The sequence below is a fragment of the Vidua macroura genome, chromosome 3 (assembly GCF_024509145.1).
Source record: "Vidua macroura isolate BioBank_ID:100142 chromosome 3, ASM2450914v1, whole genome shotgun sequence".
NCBI classification, from domain to species: domain Eukaryota; kingdom Metazoa; phylum Chordata; class Aves; order Passeriformes; family Viduidae; genus Vidua; species Vidua macroura.
Genome location: NC_071573.1, coordinates 43,624,110 through 43,644,173, shown reverse-complemented (window position 1 = coordinate 43,644,173; position 20,064 = coordinate 43,624,110). Strand labels below are relative to the sequence as shown.

The following is a 20,064-nucleotide window of genomic DNA, read 5'->3' as shown; positions in this document are numbered from 1 at the left end:
TAACCAGTGATGTGTCATGACATCTTAACTGTCAGCGTGGTTTTGTGATTTTTTTTCTGCCCTTTATTTCATAAAGCCTGTGCTCGTATTGACAATTCCCGTGGTCCCTAACAACTAATATAAAACTAGTATAATCCACTTAAATAATAGACATTGTGGAAATAACTTCTTATGAGTTTTCTGCACCTCGGTTTTTACTTTCTGCCCTCCCTCGTGTATGTACTTTTATCTTCACATTATAAAGTTCTTTGGTTGGTTTTTATCACCTTTTTGTGTGTGTGTGACTACAGTGGCTGAGAACCATAGTACATAAACATGAAATCAGATCGTGAAAGTTATCTCAGGTAACTGTTGCTACAAGCTATTCAAGCTTAAGCATAAAACAAGGAGACTTTCACCCAGTGTTGAGATAAAAATCTGTATACCCTACAAGTTAATAAATGGCAAAGCACTTGATTACATCTGTTACTAGACCAGATATAAATGATTGACTCAAGGTACTCCTTCAGAGGTGGAATTGGAAGATTAGATTTTGATTTAATGGTGGATGTTTTAAAGAAACCAGTGTAACTAGGATTGATACAAATAATTCTGCTTGAATCATCAGGTATCTCAGGTACCTTGCATTCACTGGTGGTAAGATAGGCCTGACTTACAGAACAACATACTTAACTTCAAATAGCTGTATACCAATTCACTCCTTGCTGTTTAAGTGTTAGGACTAAATGAATTTGCAATTGAAAAAATCCCTTTAGCTCTCGGTCTTTGTTTTAGCACAACTTGCACAGAAGCTGAGATTTTTTTTGGTCTCAAATAGTTTTCCCTGTAGGCTACTACAAGGTCCAAAGTACTTTATCTGGTTCGTGTTTCTGAAAATGAAGAAAACTTCATTTTCATGAAGTTGTTAGTGTAGTTCAGTTTTGATTGTGTCTGACTTGAAGACAAAGGCAGATCCATTTCTCCATATGAATAAAGCAGTATTTTTGCCCCAAGAACTGCAAGATTTGAGGAGGCTTTTCTCTGCTGTAGCTTGTATCAAGCTTGTGGCTTGGCTGTCTTATTCCCTACCACCTTACAAGAAATTCTTTCACTAAATCATTGCTGTTGTGACGAAAATTATTCCAGAGGTAGGCCATGTCTGCACCTCTTTGTTTTGATGTCTGAAGTGAAAGTTTCTTGTTGAGTCTGCAGCCAAAACTCTTAAGTTACTGAATCACAAGCACCAACAGGAAGAAGTAATGTGTTAATAACGCTGGCATAGCACAGGAGCGTTTGACCAATGTGAAGAACAAAGGGCAGTGATGAAACCTCATGCTGGCAGCACTCTTTTTGGAAACTATGAGTGGTTTGCTGCTGTTCTCACAGGACTGACTTTAAACTTTGAACTTCTGCTTTTTACCACCCTTGCTTTTGTTGTAAAACTTCTCCCACTGGTTATAATTTATGGCTCAACGTAGATCCAGGTTCCTATTTATAGGGAATGATTTTAGATGCTGCTTTGACTTCTCTTTAGAAGAAGACTGTTTCTTTTTGGTTTTTTTAGCTCTGTGCTTGAGAGATAGGGAATTAATTAACTGCAATCCTTAAGAAGTCAAAATATAAGAGCAAACCCTGCCCCCCAGCCTTTCAAACTTAGCAGCAAGTTTAGATTTACAAAATCAAGTGAGATGATAAAATTTGGTATTTGTGACATGGTTTCAAGGAGATAATGCTGTATATTTGCTTTTTCTTGTTTATTCTTGAAACATTTAAAGATTATAGAAGCTTTAGTTCCAAAGATTCGAAAGTTAACAATTCTATTGGAATAGCAATTGAAAGCATCATGTAGGGAAAGTAGTGGTTTTGTAGTCTATCAATCTGAGAGGGTGTTGTTGATTATTGTTATTACTTCTTTATTTGTTTGGTATCTTAACCTTTTTCTCTGCTATGCCAACAAGCTGTTTGACTATTAGGAGAAATGAATCAGTCTTACGCTTTTTGAAATGGCATTCTTAGTAGATTACCTTTGTATATCTTCGGTCAATTACAGTTCATTATTCTGGCTGCTTTTTACAGTCTTTATACATCTGCAGCTTTTCTGCAGCTTTTCCCCTACCTCTTTATGGTCCATTCCATTTATTTCCCTCTCTGGGATTGGAATGAAAATTTTATATGTTACTTTTTGGGTGAGAGAATGGAATCATAATGCTGAAAGAGGACATGCCTACCCCAAGCTCTTGTTATTTGCTTCCAGCTTCCTCCTTTTTCACCTCTGCCCCATTTTTTTAGCACCTCTTTTTATTAATCTATTTCTAACCATAAGCATAAGTAGGGATAAAACTAATTATATAAAGCTTTTATGTCAGCTGTTACTTCCCTGGCTGTGCAGATGTAGTGCTATGGGCAGAAAGCGCTTCATGAAAGTTCTGCCCTATGGGATGCCCAGTGGGGAAAGTGTTCAGCCAAACATGAAGAAATGTGAGGCGTGGTAATAGAGCATATATGTAACTCTATGAGTTCCTGAAAGTATTTTCTCTCTCTTCTCCCAGATTCATCATTTTTGCACTTCCATGAATCAGATTGTGACATAGGAGGATCATCATCTTGTGAATCTATACTTTCCTTGAATACAGAAAAAATTCTGGTATGTTATCAAGAATATAACGTACAAAATAATTTTACTAGATTGTTGAAGTTACAGATCACTACAGCTGCATAACCAGTTAGAATGAAGTTCAGGGAAATAAATGCAAATAGATCTATTAATCAATAGGCATAGCTGCTCAAAAGGCTTAAATAAGAATAAACTCAAGTTGCTTATAAAAGTATTACTTTGTAGTAATCTGTCATGAGTCTTTAGGGCTGTCAACTAATTGAATCAGATGTCACTGAGAGCTAACTTTCACCTCAGTTAATCAACCAATTAATTTTTTGTTTTGGGAGTGCAGGAGCTATGCCTGAAAAAGGGGGAGATGCAGTAGTTTCTACCCAGATTGACTTCCTGGGGTTTACTACAAAACATGTGTAAAAGTAAGAGTAATGACTTCTAGTCTCTACAGAAGTAACATTGTGCAAAGATGAGAGAGACTTCAGACCACGTTTCACCAAATGTGATACTGACCTGGCATGTGAAGAATATTCTAACAAAAGAAGAGTATTTTTTGGTAGAGAGACCTCAAGAGGATTAAACACTTCAGACCGTGTTTCACCAAATGTGATACTGACCTGGCATGTGAAGAATATTCTAACAAAAGAAGAGTATTTTTTGGTAGAGAGACCTCAAGAGGATTAAAGAAGATTATTTTGGAATTTGGGTTTTCTTGCAACACTACTCTTAGCCTCTTAGAACAAGGATTTGATGTTACATCTTCAGTCCAGTAGAGTACAGGTGTTGAAAATCTTCAAATGATTTCCATGTGAATAAACAAAGTAGCTTTGGCAAATTTTTAGGAATTATTGGCAATGAGGGAATGTGTAAGCAATATTATGACTGGAAGCAAGTTCTCCAAAGGTGGCACTTGGAATTAAAACTACTGTACTGCAAATCCACTAAGCCAATTATTTAACTTGAATATTCTCCTTAGACTTCATCATATATTATTCAGAAGATCTTTCTAGTCTAGTCCAACAGTACAAGCAATTCTTTCTAACACAGTGAAATGTATATTTGTTGGTAAGAAATTTCCCTGTTAAAAAAACCCAAACTGGTTGTGTTAAAGAGAGCAAGAATTCAACCTGTTAGGATATGGTGCTATGATGAAAATTCTCCTGTTTCTTGAAGACAGAGTGACTGACATTTTTTTGTGTGTAGAGTTGCAGGATGTTTAACCTGTGCCTGAATTCAGAGTTTGTTGAGAAAGTGTGAGAAAGTGAGAAACCACTTTTTCTGCCACCCCAATGGTTCTGTTACTCTGTAATGACAAAATAGATGAGCTAGTGGTACTTCTCTTGCTGTCACATGCAGCTCAGTAATCCGTAGGAAATTATCCTAATGTATTGTGAGATTCTTCTGCTTGGGGCTTATTTTCCAATATCAGTGTGGAATCTTGCTATATCTTATCTTTGTCTGCAGACAAAGATGTGTAGATATGTTTTTGTAAATCCACCAAGGAAGAGGTTGTCCTTCAGTAAAAAAGTTGTGCTGTTTTTCCTAATATTAAAATGATTATAGAAGAATAATGTTTTGCAGTGTTAAGTGTTAAAGGTCATTACATGAAGGCCATTGGTGATATAAAAATGTTGTGTTTGTAAATGCATATGGATTGCAATGTAGATTTAGTTTTCTTACTGTTATATCTGTTGAACCCTGCTCATTTTTGTGCTGTTTTATTAATGTTTTTTTCTCTATAAGGGAAATAACTGCCACACTCTGTCACTGTAGCGGTGCAGATATAGGTGGAGTAACATTTTTCACTGTTATGGTATAATGCAGAGCTCATACATTAACTTTTTATTGCAGTAAAAAATAAAAAGTTTGTAAAATCTGTTTGCTAATTATTCATGCTTTCCAAAATACTCAAGTTCCTAGAGCAGACCAAATGTTCTTCTCATCATTAGACACACAGGGCAATAATTGTGCAATTGGAATTTGACCATTTAACTTTTGCACTTTGTAGATAAACTAAATGTCTGTGTTGTGGACACGATTAATGTGACTACTTTTGATTGGACAGGTAAAACAACCTTAAAGGAGCGCAGTAGTGGAAATAAGCTGTTTAGTTGAATTGAAAGAAGATAACTGAATGGAGAGAGATGTTATTTTCCCCCCTTCTTGTTTCCTAAAACAGTTCGAAAGACCTATTGATTTAAATGAACATTTTGTATTTTTCTAACATAAACTACTCTGGTAGGCTTACAGCTGTCTATGGAAAGTACTTGTGAAAGTAAACAGAGGTGAATATTTCTACATTTCTGAGGGGCTTGTCTTTGACAGTATTGGTTTCTATAGGTGCCTTATTTGGGGAACAGACATCCTAGATAAGGCTACAATTTGAACAAAGTGCAGAAATGATAGAATATCATTGTTGAAAGGACAGACTCTTTAGTATGGCATTTGGTGAAGTTTAACTTTTTTATATTGATGGAGTGATGCTCTTCTCAGTGTTTATTTTCAGTGTTTTACTCTTCCCTTTGGAGGTGACAAAGGAGTAATTATAGGGTGAACAGCATAAACTTTTTTATGAAGTAAGGTGTCTTAAAAAGACCTGAAAACTTCACCTTAAGCAAATGCAATACAGAAACATCAGTCCTTCGTAAAATCCTGACGGCGTTTTTTCTGAGGTTTAGTTATCCTTATGTTAGAGCAGAAAACAGCAGCATCTAACTGAAGAGAAGCTTTTCTCCCTGTGGAAGACTAGGAATGAACTTGGTTTCAGTTACCTTAGTTTTCACATTAGTAATCACATTAGTTTTAACTCACAATAGTTTTAACTTTGTGTTTTAAGGCATGCTCTTAAGGATTTAGGACATGGATTTTCTGTTAAATTCTGTGTTGTTGTTTGCTGAACACTTAAAAATGTATGTTTTACAGAGTCAAGCGAAGTTGCTTGCTGAGCAAAAACGATTTCCATTTGCTACTGATAATGACAACACAAATGAAGAATTGGGTAAGATATTTTATATAAGGTTTGTACAGGTGAATGATGTGCTGATTATTAGCACTAAATGTTTTGAAAATTGATGATTGAAGTGATGCATTAATTTCAAATTGATCTTAATAAGTCTGGAAATACAGCAAGTTTTCTCTGTTTGTATAAAGCAAATACTTATCTCGGTTGCTAAAAACCTTTCCTACTTTCTTCACTAGAACTCTTCACCATGTCTGCTTAAGCAGATGTTCAAAAAGAATTCTAATAAAGTCCTTTTTAATATGCTCGGCTACTTCCTGTTTCCATTTTTCTGTGATTATTGATGACTAAAACTGTTCAAATATCTAGAAAATGTTACCAATGCAATATGCTTTCTATGAAGCATAGATCTTGCATCTGTTTCCTGTCTCCACACTCCTCCCATCAAAACTTATATGCAGCAGGAAGACTTTCTGAATTATGACCTAGGCTGCTACTTGAAGTTTTTCAAAGCACACTCAGCACAAAAAAAATGGGGGCATTTCAAATAAATGAACAGGAAATACTTTAATCAAGGGACTCAAAAATGGAGTCGCACTGCTTCTTCAAACAGAGGTGTTCCGAGGCAGCAAAGAGATTGTTGAGGGTGTGTGTCAAGGAAGGCAGCAGACCATCTTTTGTATAAGAGTAAAGGGAGATTTTATTCCCCTCTAATGAACTTAAAATAATTAAAAAGTTTTTTTGGACATAGCTTCTACCTTCACAAATTTATCCAGGAAAATTTGGGGGCTTAATATTTTTTCATATTCCTAGACTACCTAGATATGTTCATAGGATCCTGCAAATACCAAACTTCTATTCAGATGAAAATATCTGATACTTCTAGTATCTGTTCTGTAGACTTGGAATGCTATGCTAGAAGGTCTCTTTTCTTGTGTTTGACATGTAGGCTGGCACCTATCTACCCACTTTAGTCCAAGGATGTTGTGGTGTGAGGAGCCTGGTTTGGTCCTTCTTGTTTGTGCATGTTGTTTTTAACCGTTCTGAGGAGAAGTTCTGAGAACACAGAATGTATGGGGCCTTCTGAAGGAATGTTGGGACTGAAATACTTTGGGTAATGGGCCATTGTTAACCATTAGATTTTTTCATAATGAAGTACTTGTAGTTTTGTAAGTATTGTAATATTAAAGATTAAAAAAATCAAAAAGATACCGTGTAAAAAGAAGCTGGTACTGTATCAGCTGCTACCTGTCAGCTACTAGCTAGAGTTTTATAGACAGTTCACAGTTCAGTTTGGCTTTTTGCCAGGTGTCTTGTAGAAATTACAGTCGTTATCAGCAAGACAACTGAGTGACAATGTAAGTCTTGGTTATCTTGCATCCTCCACATTTTTTCTGAACACTGGAATGGTTGAGTTAACTTTATGTTCCATCTTTTCTGTGTTCTGGGATTGGAACCCTAAAGATGATACTAATAACTGTATAGTCTTGAAGAAGAATGAAATGAGGAATATTCAAGAGCTCTTCATACTGTCCTTCCCCTGCCTTTTTTGGTAATTTGGTAATTATTATTACCTTTTTTGGTAATACTATGTATTTGTGCCAAGTGAAGCTTTTTATGTATTGAGGAGAAAGCTTATATTGCACACAAATATTTCCTTCTTCATAATAGAAGTGCTCTGAATATGAGACAAGCTCTGGATTAAATACACTTCTTATTTCTCTTTTATTTAACTGTTTTCCTTTTTTAATGAACTGTGCTTAGCAGCACTGCCAAAACAATGTGGCTCTGCGTGCCTGAAACACAAATGTCTGTATCCTATTAATAATACCTTTGCTTGAAATGACTTACTTGTCTCTTCTCATGTTTGAATGAATAATTAAGCTAAGAGGTGTCTCCTCCATTGCTAAATTCATTGTAAGTGGGGAAAGGTGAAATCTGCTCGTAGTTCCACTGCCAGCTGTTTGAACAAACTGCCTGGGGGAAGTTCTCTCTAACTTTCATAGCTGTGGTCTTCAAGGTACTGTGTTTTGTTGGCAGTGTAGACAGAGCTTAGTTCAGAGTTAAGAATTGCGGGAGATTAAGACATGCAAAATGAGACAATCTTGAGATATTCAGCTGTCAGAACTGAACTTCAGTCATGCAAGCAAAACTAGAGTTTTGTAATGTGGAAATTACAGGAACGTATTTCTAATAGTCTGTTTCTTTTTCAAACACTTGGCTTCTGCTTAAAAATGGGGGGATGCACAAAAACTTAAAAGTTTTTCATAATTATAACATAAGTAAAGACTCAGTTGTTGTTCAGTTTCAGTTTTATAAATAATGAAATCAGTTTAGTTGAGGTATTTTTAGGTAATTCAAATGAAGGAAAACCTTATTGTGAACTAATAAAGTTTAGCACTATGTGCACAAACAAGTGGAAGTTCCTTAATCAAATTGTCAAAAAAAGTTAGTGATAGCAAGGTGGCACTTCTAATTGAGAAAGCATCCAGGACTATTTTATTGGGATTATAGTACCTTTTCAGATCCTGAGTATTTGAGAAGCAAACATGGACCCTTTCCTGAACAACTTGTAAAAAGGAGAGAAAAAACCCACAGGCAGATCACAAAACCCCAAAACATCTCTGAAGAGCACAATATGAATTGAGTAATTAATGGATGCTAGGTAATGGCTGAGGGAATGTCATTTTGGTGGCTGTTCAGGAATCCTCTGATTATTTTAATCTTCACTGCGATGTAGGAACTTAAACATTTTATAATTTGATAGTATTTAATACTTTTTAAAAAGTTGGATTTTTTTGTTTTATTTATATTTTTAATGTTTTGTTAGCAATTGCTTACGTGTTAATTGGCAATGGCTTGTATGATGAAGCTCTACGACATTTTTCAACAATGCTGCAGGTAAGTTTTCTGCTTGGACCCCAGGAAATAACTTAATGAAAATATCCGTTGCCACATATGGCTTTTAATAAAACAAATACTAAATTAAGGATTTTTAAATGAGAGTAATTATTCTACTGTTTGTTCGTTTTCTTTTCCATCCAAACATAAGCGTACTGTTAGAACTGGGTGATCAGTATCTTGGTTATTTGGTGAGTATTTTTCTCATCTGTAGGCATAAAGTTTTATGGCACTTTGTCCAAAAAAGCACATGTGTTCAGAGCCCTGACCTCTGCAGAGCTGAAGTTTTTTAGATTGTCTGCTTGTTGTATAGGATGAGATATTTTAAAGTAGACTTTTTTGGGTGACAGCATGTTGCCAGTAACATGAGAAAAAAAGCCCTGACAGAGATAATTTATTGCTAGTGGCAAGTAACACATTGCTTTCACAATGATAAATGATTTTGTATGCTGGCTTTATCCTTTTTCAACTGTAAGAATTTGATTAGTTTAATATATAAATAAAACATAACTAATACTTATATTATGGATGTTCTTCCTGACCAAAATATAGAATTCAGAATCTTCTGCAGCTAAGTAGGAGGTAGTCACATTTAAAACAAAATCAGCCCAAACAATTTATAAGCTTCGACTAAAGATGATTTAAAAATACTGCATTTTTATTGCTAAAAACCTGGAACATCCAGAAGCATGGACGTACTTTTTCATTTAAACTGTTTAAAGTACACAAATGCAAGCTGAAAGCAATACTGCAAATAATAGCATGTATTTTTTTTTTTTAAGTGTCATATGGCTTGTTCTTAAATTGAGTGGAAGTGTGGAAATTTAATGGAATTATTCCAGGGAATTTATCTGAGGACAAGAACATTTGGAGTTTTTGTTTGCTTTTATTTTTATTTGGTTGATATAGTTTTTAGTGATATCTGTCTTTGATTTGTTTTAATGTGAGGATTTTTTTTTACCCTAATGAGAATTTCCAAAACCACTGGATTTACGTATTGTTTCCTGTCTTTATTCAGAAGGAAACTTAATATCGGTGAAGATAAGCAAGATACACCAAGTGTAGAAAGATACTGGGAGAAGTGTTTATGTGATAGAATACTTCTAAAGTGCCCACACCTCAGTGAAAAGTATGCTTTAATATCATGCTTATAGTATGCCTGAAAGGCTGTAATCATGATTGTTCACTCAGTTTTCCACAAGGCAATTTTAAATACATACAAAGTGAGCATTAAAACATTTAACTGAATAAAACAGCTTTGCTTAGGCGTTATGTTAAATGTAGGAAGTTACCTACTGTTGATGTAAGCCAAGCATAAACTTGGAATCAGCTGATTCTGGCAAGCTGCCAGCACTGATGTGTCACGGATTGTGTTGTTTTGTCCACAGCAGAGTTTGTTTCTTGGGAAACAGTTTGTTTCTTGGCAGATGTCCCAGTTAAAAAAGACCAGGCCTGTGCTACAAACTTTTGTGGGACATCTGTGTTCCTTGCAGGTGTGAACTGGTTTTCAGGGAAACTTGACTGTATAGGCATTGTTGTGTTGACAAAACAGTTTTGCTGTGTAGTTCTTGAAATTTGTATGGGAAACTGTGGTTGGAGTAAATGACATCAAACAAGAAGTAGATTGCAACAAGAAGTAGGGTGCATCCTCCCTAAGTGCCCAAGTAGGAAAGTCACAAAATTAAATCTAACTCGAGGAAAGTTGGCTTGAATTTTACAGAACTATTTTGGTAGAATACCTCTGGTTTTAATTGCTGTCTGAATATAAATTCCATCAGGATGTCTCAATATCTTGCTCCCAAATTTTAAATCTCAAATTTATGTTGCATACAAAATAAGCTTTGAGTGGCCAAATTATGTGTTTCTTATCAGTTCAGTGACATGAGACAGAAGAAATAACATAATTACCAGTAAGGTTGCAGCTAATGGATTGGGTAACAGAGTATTCTAATAAATACTGTGTATTCTAATCTATTCTAATGTATACTCGGTAATAGCTTCTGGTAGGTGGTCACTGGCATGACAACTCCTCTCTGTTTGGCTTTTTTACCAGACAAATACTCCAGAACAATTCCATTAAATTGAATTGGAAGTTGTGAGCATATGAAAGTATGGACTGTAATACAATAAATTTCTTTGCCTGGCAGCTGTGATTGTTCATTGCTTAGTAGTTTAGATCAGCTAAAATTAAATACATATGGAAAAAACCAAAAAGCCCACACCACAAATTAATATTTTATTTGTTTAACAGGAAGAACCAGAGCTGGTTAGTGCAATTTATGGACGAGGGATAGCATACGGAAAAAAAGGACTACATGTGAGTAGATAATTTTTTAAATTAATACCGAACTGAATTATTTGAGTTTGAACTATAAGAAAGCCTGTTACAGGAATAACTAGACTGGTTAGAACGTGTTAAGTACACCCCAAAGTCTTTGTGCTGTTCTACTTCCATGAGGAGTCTGTCCCTTGGCTGGTGCACTGTATAACATAGAGGAGTCTAGCAGATCATACTGCCCAAGCCATGGATACGTTACCTTGTGAGACTGTGGAAGTAAAGCTGCACGACATGAGTGTGCCAAAGGAGAAGGTTAGGCACTGTTGTGAGTGATAGATAATAAGGCTGTGAGCCACAGCTTCTTGAAAGAGTTGCCTATTAAAATAAGAAGCAGTGTCTTGCCTCTGAGAGACAGGTTTATGAAGTCCCACTGAATTCATCTCTATATCTCATCTGTATTTCATTTGGAAATGAAAAAGTCTTTTGCAGCCTGGGAACATTGTCAGCTCTTCCAAGACAGTGGATTTTGCATTGCTTTTTGATTGCTTATGCCTCTTGATAGGTATACCACTTTGAATTTGTTAAAAAAACCCCAAAGTTAAATTACTTGCTTGCAATACTTACTGCTCAAATAACTTCTTGAGCGGAGAGAAATTTATGAGTAGATTGTGGTCCTTCTAGGACTTTGTGGCCAGTTGAATCATAGTTGAATGGTTGCTAGAGTTTTAGAAGAATGAATAATTGAATAACTTCTTGAAAATTTTCTTTGTATAGAGTGTTTAATTATCAAGGGGTGCTGACAAGAGCTTGGAGTCCCTCATATCTGCTTGTTTTTAACATCAGCATGAGTTTGTTTTCTCAGTTTAGCTAGGTGTTGATACAGCTTCACTTCGTAAAAGTTTTTGAGTGACACCTTCAAGACACAAAGATGATATTAAGCACAAAATTGCTTTGAGACAAAAGAAAAAGATCAATGAAATCTAATACAGAACGTGCTATATAATTACTTCAATTTTTTTTTTCTAATGTAGTAACTACTTCCATCCTATTAATTAACTACTTCATTGAGGACAGTTTAAAATTTTAGATAGGCAGGATGCTGTTGGTGTCACCCCATTTATCAGTACTACTTGGGTGAAGTTGTAGACAGTGCTGATGACAACATTGGTGGGTGTGAGTGTGCCTGTGTGTAGGAGTTCATGTGGGAGCTTCAAACAGTGTTGCTGCCAAGTAAGGTACCTCTGGAGCTATATATCTAATATTTATTCACAGAGTTATATTAATAAATTATTAGAGGTACAACACAAAGATGATGTGTACAAACAAAGTTTAGTTTCAGTTTGTGGCAGACCGATGTTTCTTCCCACCTATTTGCAGAATAATGCGTCTTGATATTTTTAGCAAAGGTGTGAAGAGCTTTTAGTATAAACTGTTACACTTTTAGACACTTAGCCAATCTAGTTGTCCTTCATCTTGAGAGTATATTAGTCTAAGTATGCACAGTTGTTCACCTTGTTTATTTTTCTCCTTTTCAGGATATGAAAAATGCTGAACTTGCTCTGTTTGAGCTCAGTAGGGTGATTAGTCTAGAACCAGATCATCCTGAAGTATTTGAACAGCGAGCAGAAGTGAGCAATTTTTGTGTCTTCTCAGACTTTTGGAGAAGCTGCAATTATACAGTGTTTCCAGTTATATCTTAACAGATTCAATGGCTAAAGCTTGGTGTTCTATTCTCCTTTCTTTTAAAACATATGCATTTTCTCTCAAACAGTGTAATTTGTGGAATATTTAGTTTTAAAATAAGACATAGACCATATAGAGTTACTCCAGCCAATGGAATGACATATATTATGTGTAAATGTTCAGTTTTTGACATACTATATAACAAGATCATTTGTGTTTAAGGGTTTTTTTATAAAATTAATCAAAATATCACTTGAACCTTACTGTTTGCACCTTCTGTTGCCTTAGTAAATCTACTGTGAATACTAGTTGTTAAAATACCAAATTTAAAAAAAATGAAATATTTTGGGTTTATATTTGTGCTTGTAATTGAAAAATCATTCAAACCCACATATATTTTTTATTTTGAAAATCAAGTTTTGTTTTGCTAACTAAATTACAGAAAATGGGTGTTAAGAAGCAGCTTTGTAGACAAATCAAAAGAGTAAATATTTAAGTCAGCATGCTGTATAATGATAGCTGCCATAATATTCAGAGTTTTAATGTTTTTTGTGATCTCTTAGTACATTTGTGAACCTTGATCTAAAAATGTGAAAAGCATTTGAATAATTGGAAATGGACCATTTTCCACTGGGGGAATGTTCTTTTCAAATAAGGCTTAGGAGAATACTTTAATGACATTTTCATTTGAATATGTTGAAATGGCTTGAAATTGAGTATTTTGCTTTGACCAACTTGTTTTTAGTTTGGAATACAGGGTTTCTGTGAATGTGGTGATGTTCATGTACACTGATAGTTTTGAGAAAATTCTTTCAGATTTACTCTTTCATAGGGGTTTAAAAGCCATAATTACTAAAATTTATAGTGGAACTTTCCAGCCTATTCTAGCAAATACAATTACTCTGTGAAAGCTGAACATGGAAAAGAATAATGTTCATACTTATAAAACAAGTCTCTTCAGTTTGTCTGCTCTAAACTGTGTTTTGGTTTTGTACTCTTAGATATTGTCCCCACTAGGACGAATCAGTGAAGCATTATCCGATCTCACCAAAGCTATTCAGCTACAACCATCAGCAAGACTCTACAGGCACAGAGGTACCCTTTACTTCATATCTGAGGTTAGTGGATTTTGGGGATTCTCTTTGGCTTTGGTTGTTTGGGATGTTGTTCATTATTTTGTTGACTTCTGTGCTATTTGTACTTTTGTTCTAGAACTTCTTTCATATTTAGTTAAAAAAACCCAAACCAGTATAATAACAAAAGCCCTAATTCTCCTGTAGCTGGCTTTCTGACAGTTCAGAGATATTCTCTAAGTATTTCATTTGCAAATCTGTTTAATGACGAGAATCAGTGGACAAGTACCTTGCATGCACACCTCAGATTCTTTTGTGTTTGAGGAGTAGGATGTGGATAAAGACTTTGACTTGATTTATAACCTGCAGCTGCATTTAATTAGTATTGCTAAACACCAGTCTAAAATACTGGAAAATACTTATGGCCAAGGCAGTAAGTCTTCTATATACTTAAAACACTTCTCACAATAAAAAAAACCCTACAAAAATGCTAACATCCAATTTTGCTGTGTGATCTGTGTGTTCTTAAAGCTTTAACGTAGAACAAGTAGCTTTATCTTCAAAGACTGTGTGAATACTAGATAGCTGATTTCCTACTTGATTCTTCTGATTTCACTGTTTGCTTCCAGCTATTTTTCCATTTACTTTACCATGTTTTATACAACAATTCCTGTACAAGTTGGAAGTGCATTGTGCATTCTTTTATCTTCTGATTGGTAGTTGATAATCATTGCTGCTTAGCCCTGAGACTGACTTCATATATTAAACAAAACTCTGAAGTTTATTTTTATGGATATAAAAGTGCGTATTCCTCTTTATTTGTTTGGTGTTTTCTGTATAATCTGAAATCTTCTTTATCATAGGATTATGCAACAGCCCATGAAGATTTTCAGCGCTCACTGGAACTGAATAAAAATCAGCCTATAGCTATACTTTATAAAGGCTTAACCTTCTTTCACAGAGGACTTTTGAAGGTAAAGCTATATTAAACAATAGTTCATGTAGAACAATACCCTTTATTTGAAGTTATTTCCATAAAATAGTAGAAATATCATTGGTGTTGATGTATGTATTTTCTCTCACATAAGGATGATTTTTAAGATAAAAGAGTGCAAGCAAAATAAAAAGATTTCATTATATGATATGTAAATACTGAAGGTCTTGTTGAATCTTATTAGGTCAGCGATAACAGACATGTTTAAGAAGTACTTTGAAGGATATTTGTATTTAGCACATCTGCTAGTATTTATATGATTACGTTCAAAGATTTCAAAATGGAATGGAGGTTTCCTAGGTTTTGGCAAGGGGAGAGAGATGAAGAGGAAAATAATTTTAAACTCTTCCTTGAATGAGCTAGGGAATAATCAAGGAAAGAGCCTTGCATTTATGCAAGCTTATTTCATTTATATGTTGTTTCTGGAAGGCTGATTTCTAACTCGGGGGAACATACTTGCTCCTTCAGTTTCTAAAATCAGCAGGGAAGTAAATTCATCCCATGTCTTTAAGTTTTCACCATTTTTTGATTCAAAACTTCTCTCTGTTTTAGGTGTAGTAATATTTCCCCTGTTTCTTGTTTGTAAAGTATTTAGAGGTACTGCTGCTATTTTCCACGATGGAGAGTAATTATATAAGTTTTCTGAAATCCTCAGTTTGAAAAATTAAGATGCAGTGGTGTGATTCCTGGATTCCAGCAGTGGAAGCTGTCTTTTTTTTTAAACTGTGATAATAAATTGGGGTTCATTAAGGGTTGTATGCAGAATCTGGAGGGAACCCAGGACTCCTGAGGTTTAGCCCGCTGTCTTTCACCGGCAAGCACTGTTTTTTTTATCTCTTTTTTTTTTTTGCAGTCCACTTCCTCACTTTTTAAATATCCAAGCAGGTATTTTTTTACCCCAGTCTCACTGTATGCTGTGAGAACATCAGACTGTAATCGAACTTTTATTGTCTGTATCTTCTTGCAGTAAGAAGAGATACTTGCAAATAACAGTCCAGATTTCTGAATTTTGTTGTAGGCAACAGAGACCCCAAAAAGTGATGGTGAAAATACAGCTGACAAAAATAAATGCTGTCCCAGTTAGCAGAATAGAAGCAACTTCTTCTTCTTTCTGATACATTTTCAACACATTTCTGCACTACCACCTCCTTCCCCCCAGTTTCTTTTCTCAAAGGAAGCATCTTCCCTCTCTGATATTCACGTTCAGAGAGATGGTCACTGAGTGGTTTTTCATCCCCAGTTACACCTTAGCTTCTGGTCAGATTCAGGCTGCCTTTTAAAGGAAAGCTATACACGCCATCTGTTATAAGGCTTGCTGAAAATTGAAGATCTAGGTTGAGGGTGGATGTGTTCATTTTTGAGTGAAAAGAGATTTGTTTGAATTGCTGCTTTTGGGAATAATAATCTTGGTTTTAAAACTTAACTATAGGATATGAGCCTACCCATAGTTGTAGGTGGTTGTCCTACATTTTTGTTCAGTGGGTATTTTTGTGCACATTGTAGTGCTCAGAATATATTTGATAGTTTTTCTAAATAAGAATTTCTAAGTTGACTAAAGATACCAGTAATTCTTTCCGTACAGCATCTAATTTATTGCACTGAAGACTTCAAAATACTTTTTGGGCATTCCTTAGTAATAGAAAGTAGTTGATTATTCCATCCTTAATTCTAAGTCTCAGTATTGAACGTTCCAGTTTGTGTAGCCACTCTAATTTGAAAAGCTGAGTTCTTAATCAGGTTCTTTGAAGAGGAATATTTCTTTAACCACATGCTTATTTTGTTAGCTTTTGTTTTTATTACACTGTATTCCTTACAACAGCAATAGCAGTAATAGCGAAGTACACGCTATTGTGTGGGGATGATCACTTACTCTAATCCCTAAAGACTCCAAAACTGAAAAGGTGTATTATGAATGAAGAAGGAAGACTGTAAGGACAGACTGCTTTGCCTTTGGGACCAGATTGTGCTTTGAAAGCAAACTCTGAAGGGATTTAATCTCTGGATTCTATTAAAATACTAAAAGAATTGCTCATTCCCTCTGCATATTAGACAAAAGAATTCCAGCTAAATCTGTCAGAACTGGAAAGAATGTTTTGGTATTTCATTTATTATGTAATAATTTTTACTCCATAAATTTTGTAATAAATTCATGCCTTGTTTGTTCCTTTCAAAGCTTTTGACATACAACCGTAAATTCCATAGCTAGTAACTACTGAGGATGCTGAAATTTGATGAATGTAGTAAACAAATTTTTCTGTTGCTCCCTTTCTGTAGGAAGCCATTGAATCCTTCAAAGAAGCTCTGAAGCAGAAGGCAGACTTCATAGATGCATATAAAAGTCTGGGACAAGCCTACAGGTACTCATATTCAGAAGTAGTTTTAGTCTTTTTTTCATCTGGTTGTGTTCTTTAAAATGCACTCTAAGTTTTACACTTTTGTTACAAAGTTGTGCAGAACCAAACGTGGTATTTGTTAGCTCCAGTAGCTAATATGGCTATGTCAGGATATGTTCAATATAAATAATTTCTATGTTTACTTTGTATTTTTAATTTAGTCTCTGGTAGCTCACAGTCTCACAGACTCAATGGTTAGTTAAATGACAGTTTTCAGTAAGATGTGTTTTAGGTGTGCTAAATGATTTTTAAATGATAGAAAGTGTTAATACAACATGAGCTGTAGCTGATTAAATCATGCTTCAAATGTAGTGGCTTTGGTGTTCAAGCATTTATTTGAAACTAAAGAGCTGTGGTTAATCACTGTTCTGCTAAAAATTATTTTTGGCAAATGTATTTAAAACTAGTAAACCTTGTTTATTTTTCTTGATTGCTCTTGTTTGAATTATTGAATTAAAAAACTATGATAAACTAGATTGTATACTATTTCTGTTTGAATTTTCTCATGACAGTTTCTCTGTGACTGTTTTTACTGTCTGCTTATATGTACAGCTGTCCTGCACATGGAGTAATTCCAGTCCATAAATTTTTAGTTAGTTTCAGTTTTCAAACACCATATGCTTTCTTCTTACTCAGCTTTTAAGTAGTTGGTAAATTTTTAAAAACATGTTTGTACTTAAAAGTTAAAAAGACCTCTCAAAGATAATTTTTTTCCAAGAATGCTTTGTGTGGAAGTTTTATTTACTTTAGTTTCTGAAGAAATACCTTAGGTATGTGTTTTTACAGTTTTAATGTCTGCTGAGGATTGTGAAGATCTGTGATCTTGTGGGGTTGTATTTCAGAATACATATTTCTGGGAGTAACAAACTCTGTGCAGCTGTTCTGTTATTACCACAGAAGAATAGTTGCAAAATTACTGCTTTTGCTCTAGAAATGTTCCTTTAGTATTGTGTTTCTCTTCAATGATATCTCCTTTGGACACCTTAAAATCACCTTTAACAAGTAATTCTTTTTGTCACTATTGCCTTCTATATTTTTCACTTTCCACATTCTGGAATCACCTAGAGAGCTTGGCAACTTCAATGCTGCAACAGAGAGCTTCCAGAAGGCTTTACTGCTGAATCAAAATCATGTTCAGACATTACAGCTCAAAGGAATGATGCTTTATCATCATGGAAGCTTAGATGAAGCACTAAAGAATTTTAAGGTAAGCAGGCCCTAATTAAACACAAAATTTAAATGTTTTAACATGGTCTTGTATTCAACAAGTGCAATAAAATGGACGTATTTCACAGTTTTTCATTCTGAGTGTGTGTGCATTTGAACTAGAAGTATTCTTTTCTGAAGTCTGTCTTAAAAGATAAAACTTAACAGTTTGTAATTTTAAAGTGTAATCTTGCTAAAACTCAGGTGACTTTTTAAACTGTTTTATGTGTTTGTAAAGCCAAGCTCTGGCTGAAGTGTTTTATTTTTCTTTTTAAACTGGTAATTGTGTTCTTGCTAATACTTGGACTTTAAAGTTTTTTCATATTGGATGGACGGTAAAATGTACTAGTCTGTAATTTTCAGCTGAAAATAAGTTACAATGTTTATCTTATTTCTCTAGAGTATTTTCTTTTGAAAAATTCAGCATATGTTATGATTCATCATGCTTGCAAAAATTTTTATGTTGTCAAAATCTTGCCTATCTCTGCTGGTATTAAATAATTGCCTTATTTTGGAGACAGACCAAAAAAAAGGCAGATCTTATGTGTATGCCCATATTCTTAACAGGGAATGAAATAAGATGCCTTTCCAAATGAGTCTGTGCTTATCCCAAGGAGAATACTTTATGTGCATTATTACATATTCACTTTCTATAACCCAGTTTGTAGATACTGATGTAATTGAAAAGGTACTTCAACTTCTGAGATGGAGATGATCTTCTAAAGACATGTAATTGCTGGCAGAATTGGAGCATTCATTTCTGAATCATAAACAGGAATTTGCTGTGTGTTTAACCTACAGTAAATAGCTGAATAACATAGGAGTGTACTAATGCATTAAGCAATGAAGAGATGAATACAGAAAAGATATATATCTATATAATTAACCCCAAATGATTTGTAATATTGTCAGGAGTATATTTTGCCTAATTTCACCCAGCTAACATTGAGCTAATATTTTTACAGCAAAGTATGCAAAGGCATTAGCAAGGTTTGTGTTTTCAGGTTTTTTCCCTTTTGATAAAACTGAAAATATTTTTTTGTACATTTGCTAGCAGTTTAAGTGTTCAGCAGCATTTGAAAGCAAATGATGATGGAAGTGGATCTTAATAATCAATAAATATTTATTGATTATTAATATTAATTATTAATTAATATTAATAATTAATATAATAGATACTCTATTTAATAATTAATCAATTAATAATTAGTTGTTAATATAATTATTAAGAATCAATAAATCTTTATTGATTAATACATCTTTATTGATTATTACATTATTCTGGCCAGACAGGATGGATTATTTGAAGATATTCTTTCTGCCTCTTGATTGAGACAAAGGTGCTTTGTTCCTTTAATCTCCTAGAGATGTCTACAGCTAGAACCATACAATGAAGTGTGCCAGTACATGAAGGGTCTCAGCCATGTTGCAATGGGACAGTTTTATGAGGGCATAAAAGCTCAGACCAAAGTTATGTTAAATGATCCTTTACCAGGACAGAAGGCCAGTCCGGAATATCTGAAAGTGAAATATCTCCGAGGTAAGTTGGAATTGTTGGGGTTTTTTTGGTTTTTTTGTTTGTTTGTTTTTGTTTGTTTTTTTTTTTTTTTTAAGATATTCTTAAATGCTTCATAGACTCTAAAAGTGCAAGCTTGCTTGTAGTTATGGTCGTTCTAGAGAAAACTAGATTCTCATGAGCACTGTTGACTGTGTATGTTAAGAAAAAAGTACACTGACTTATTGTTCATACAGTTAAAAGCTAGGTCCAAAACTGGAATATACATTTCTACATAAATGTAGACTGTTGGTGATACTTAGTTGAAAGACTTATTTCTATCTTGGAAATTGGCTAATATAAAAATTATATTATCTAAAAATAATGACTTATTTAAGTCGTGTTAGTTAACTGACAAGCATATAACCTGGGTACTGTTTTTGTGTAATGGCATAAGTAAACTGATTATGCAAACAGTATTTAATTTTATTTCTT

At 34.4% G+C, this 20,064-nt stretch overlaps 1 protein-coding gene across 1 annotated transcript in view; it reads left to right on the top strand.

Annotated features, from left to right (window-relative positions):
• Nucleotides 1–20,064, top strand: part of TTC13 (tetratricopeptide repeat domain 13) — a 39,637-nt gene that overhangs the window by 1,442 nt on the left and 18,131 nt on the right. Inside the window, exons 2-11 of the mRNA XM_053973284.1 lie at nucleotides 2,529–2,623; nucleotides 5,510–5,585; nucleotides 8,377–8,447; nucleotides 10,699–10,764; nucleotides 12,261–12,353; nucleotides 13,410–13,526; nucleotides 14,345–14,455; nucleotides 16,750–16,832; nucleotides 17,934–18,075; nucleotides 19,440–19,614. Of these exons, the coding sequence (XP_053829259.1) occupies nucleotides 2,529–2,623; nucleotides 5,510–5,585; nucleotides 8,377–8,447; nucleotides 10,699–10,764; nucleotides 12,261–12,353; nucleotides 13,410–13,526; nucleotides 14,345–14,455; nucleotides 16,750–16,832; nucleotides 17,934–18,075; nucleotides 19,440–19,614 (1,029 nt within the window). The remainder of the gene's footprint in view (nucleotides 1–2,528; nucleotides 2,624–5,509; nucleotides 5,586–8,376; nucleotides 8,448–10,698; nucleotides 10,765–12,260; nucleotides 12,354–13,409; nucleotides 13,527–14,344; nucleotides 14,456–16,749; nucleotides 16,833–17,933; nucleotides 18,076–19,439; nucleotides 19,615–20,064) is intronic.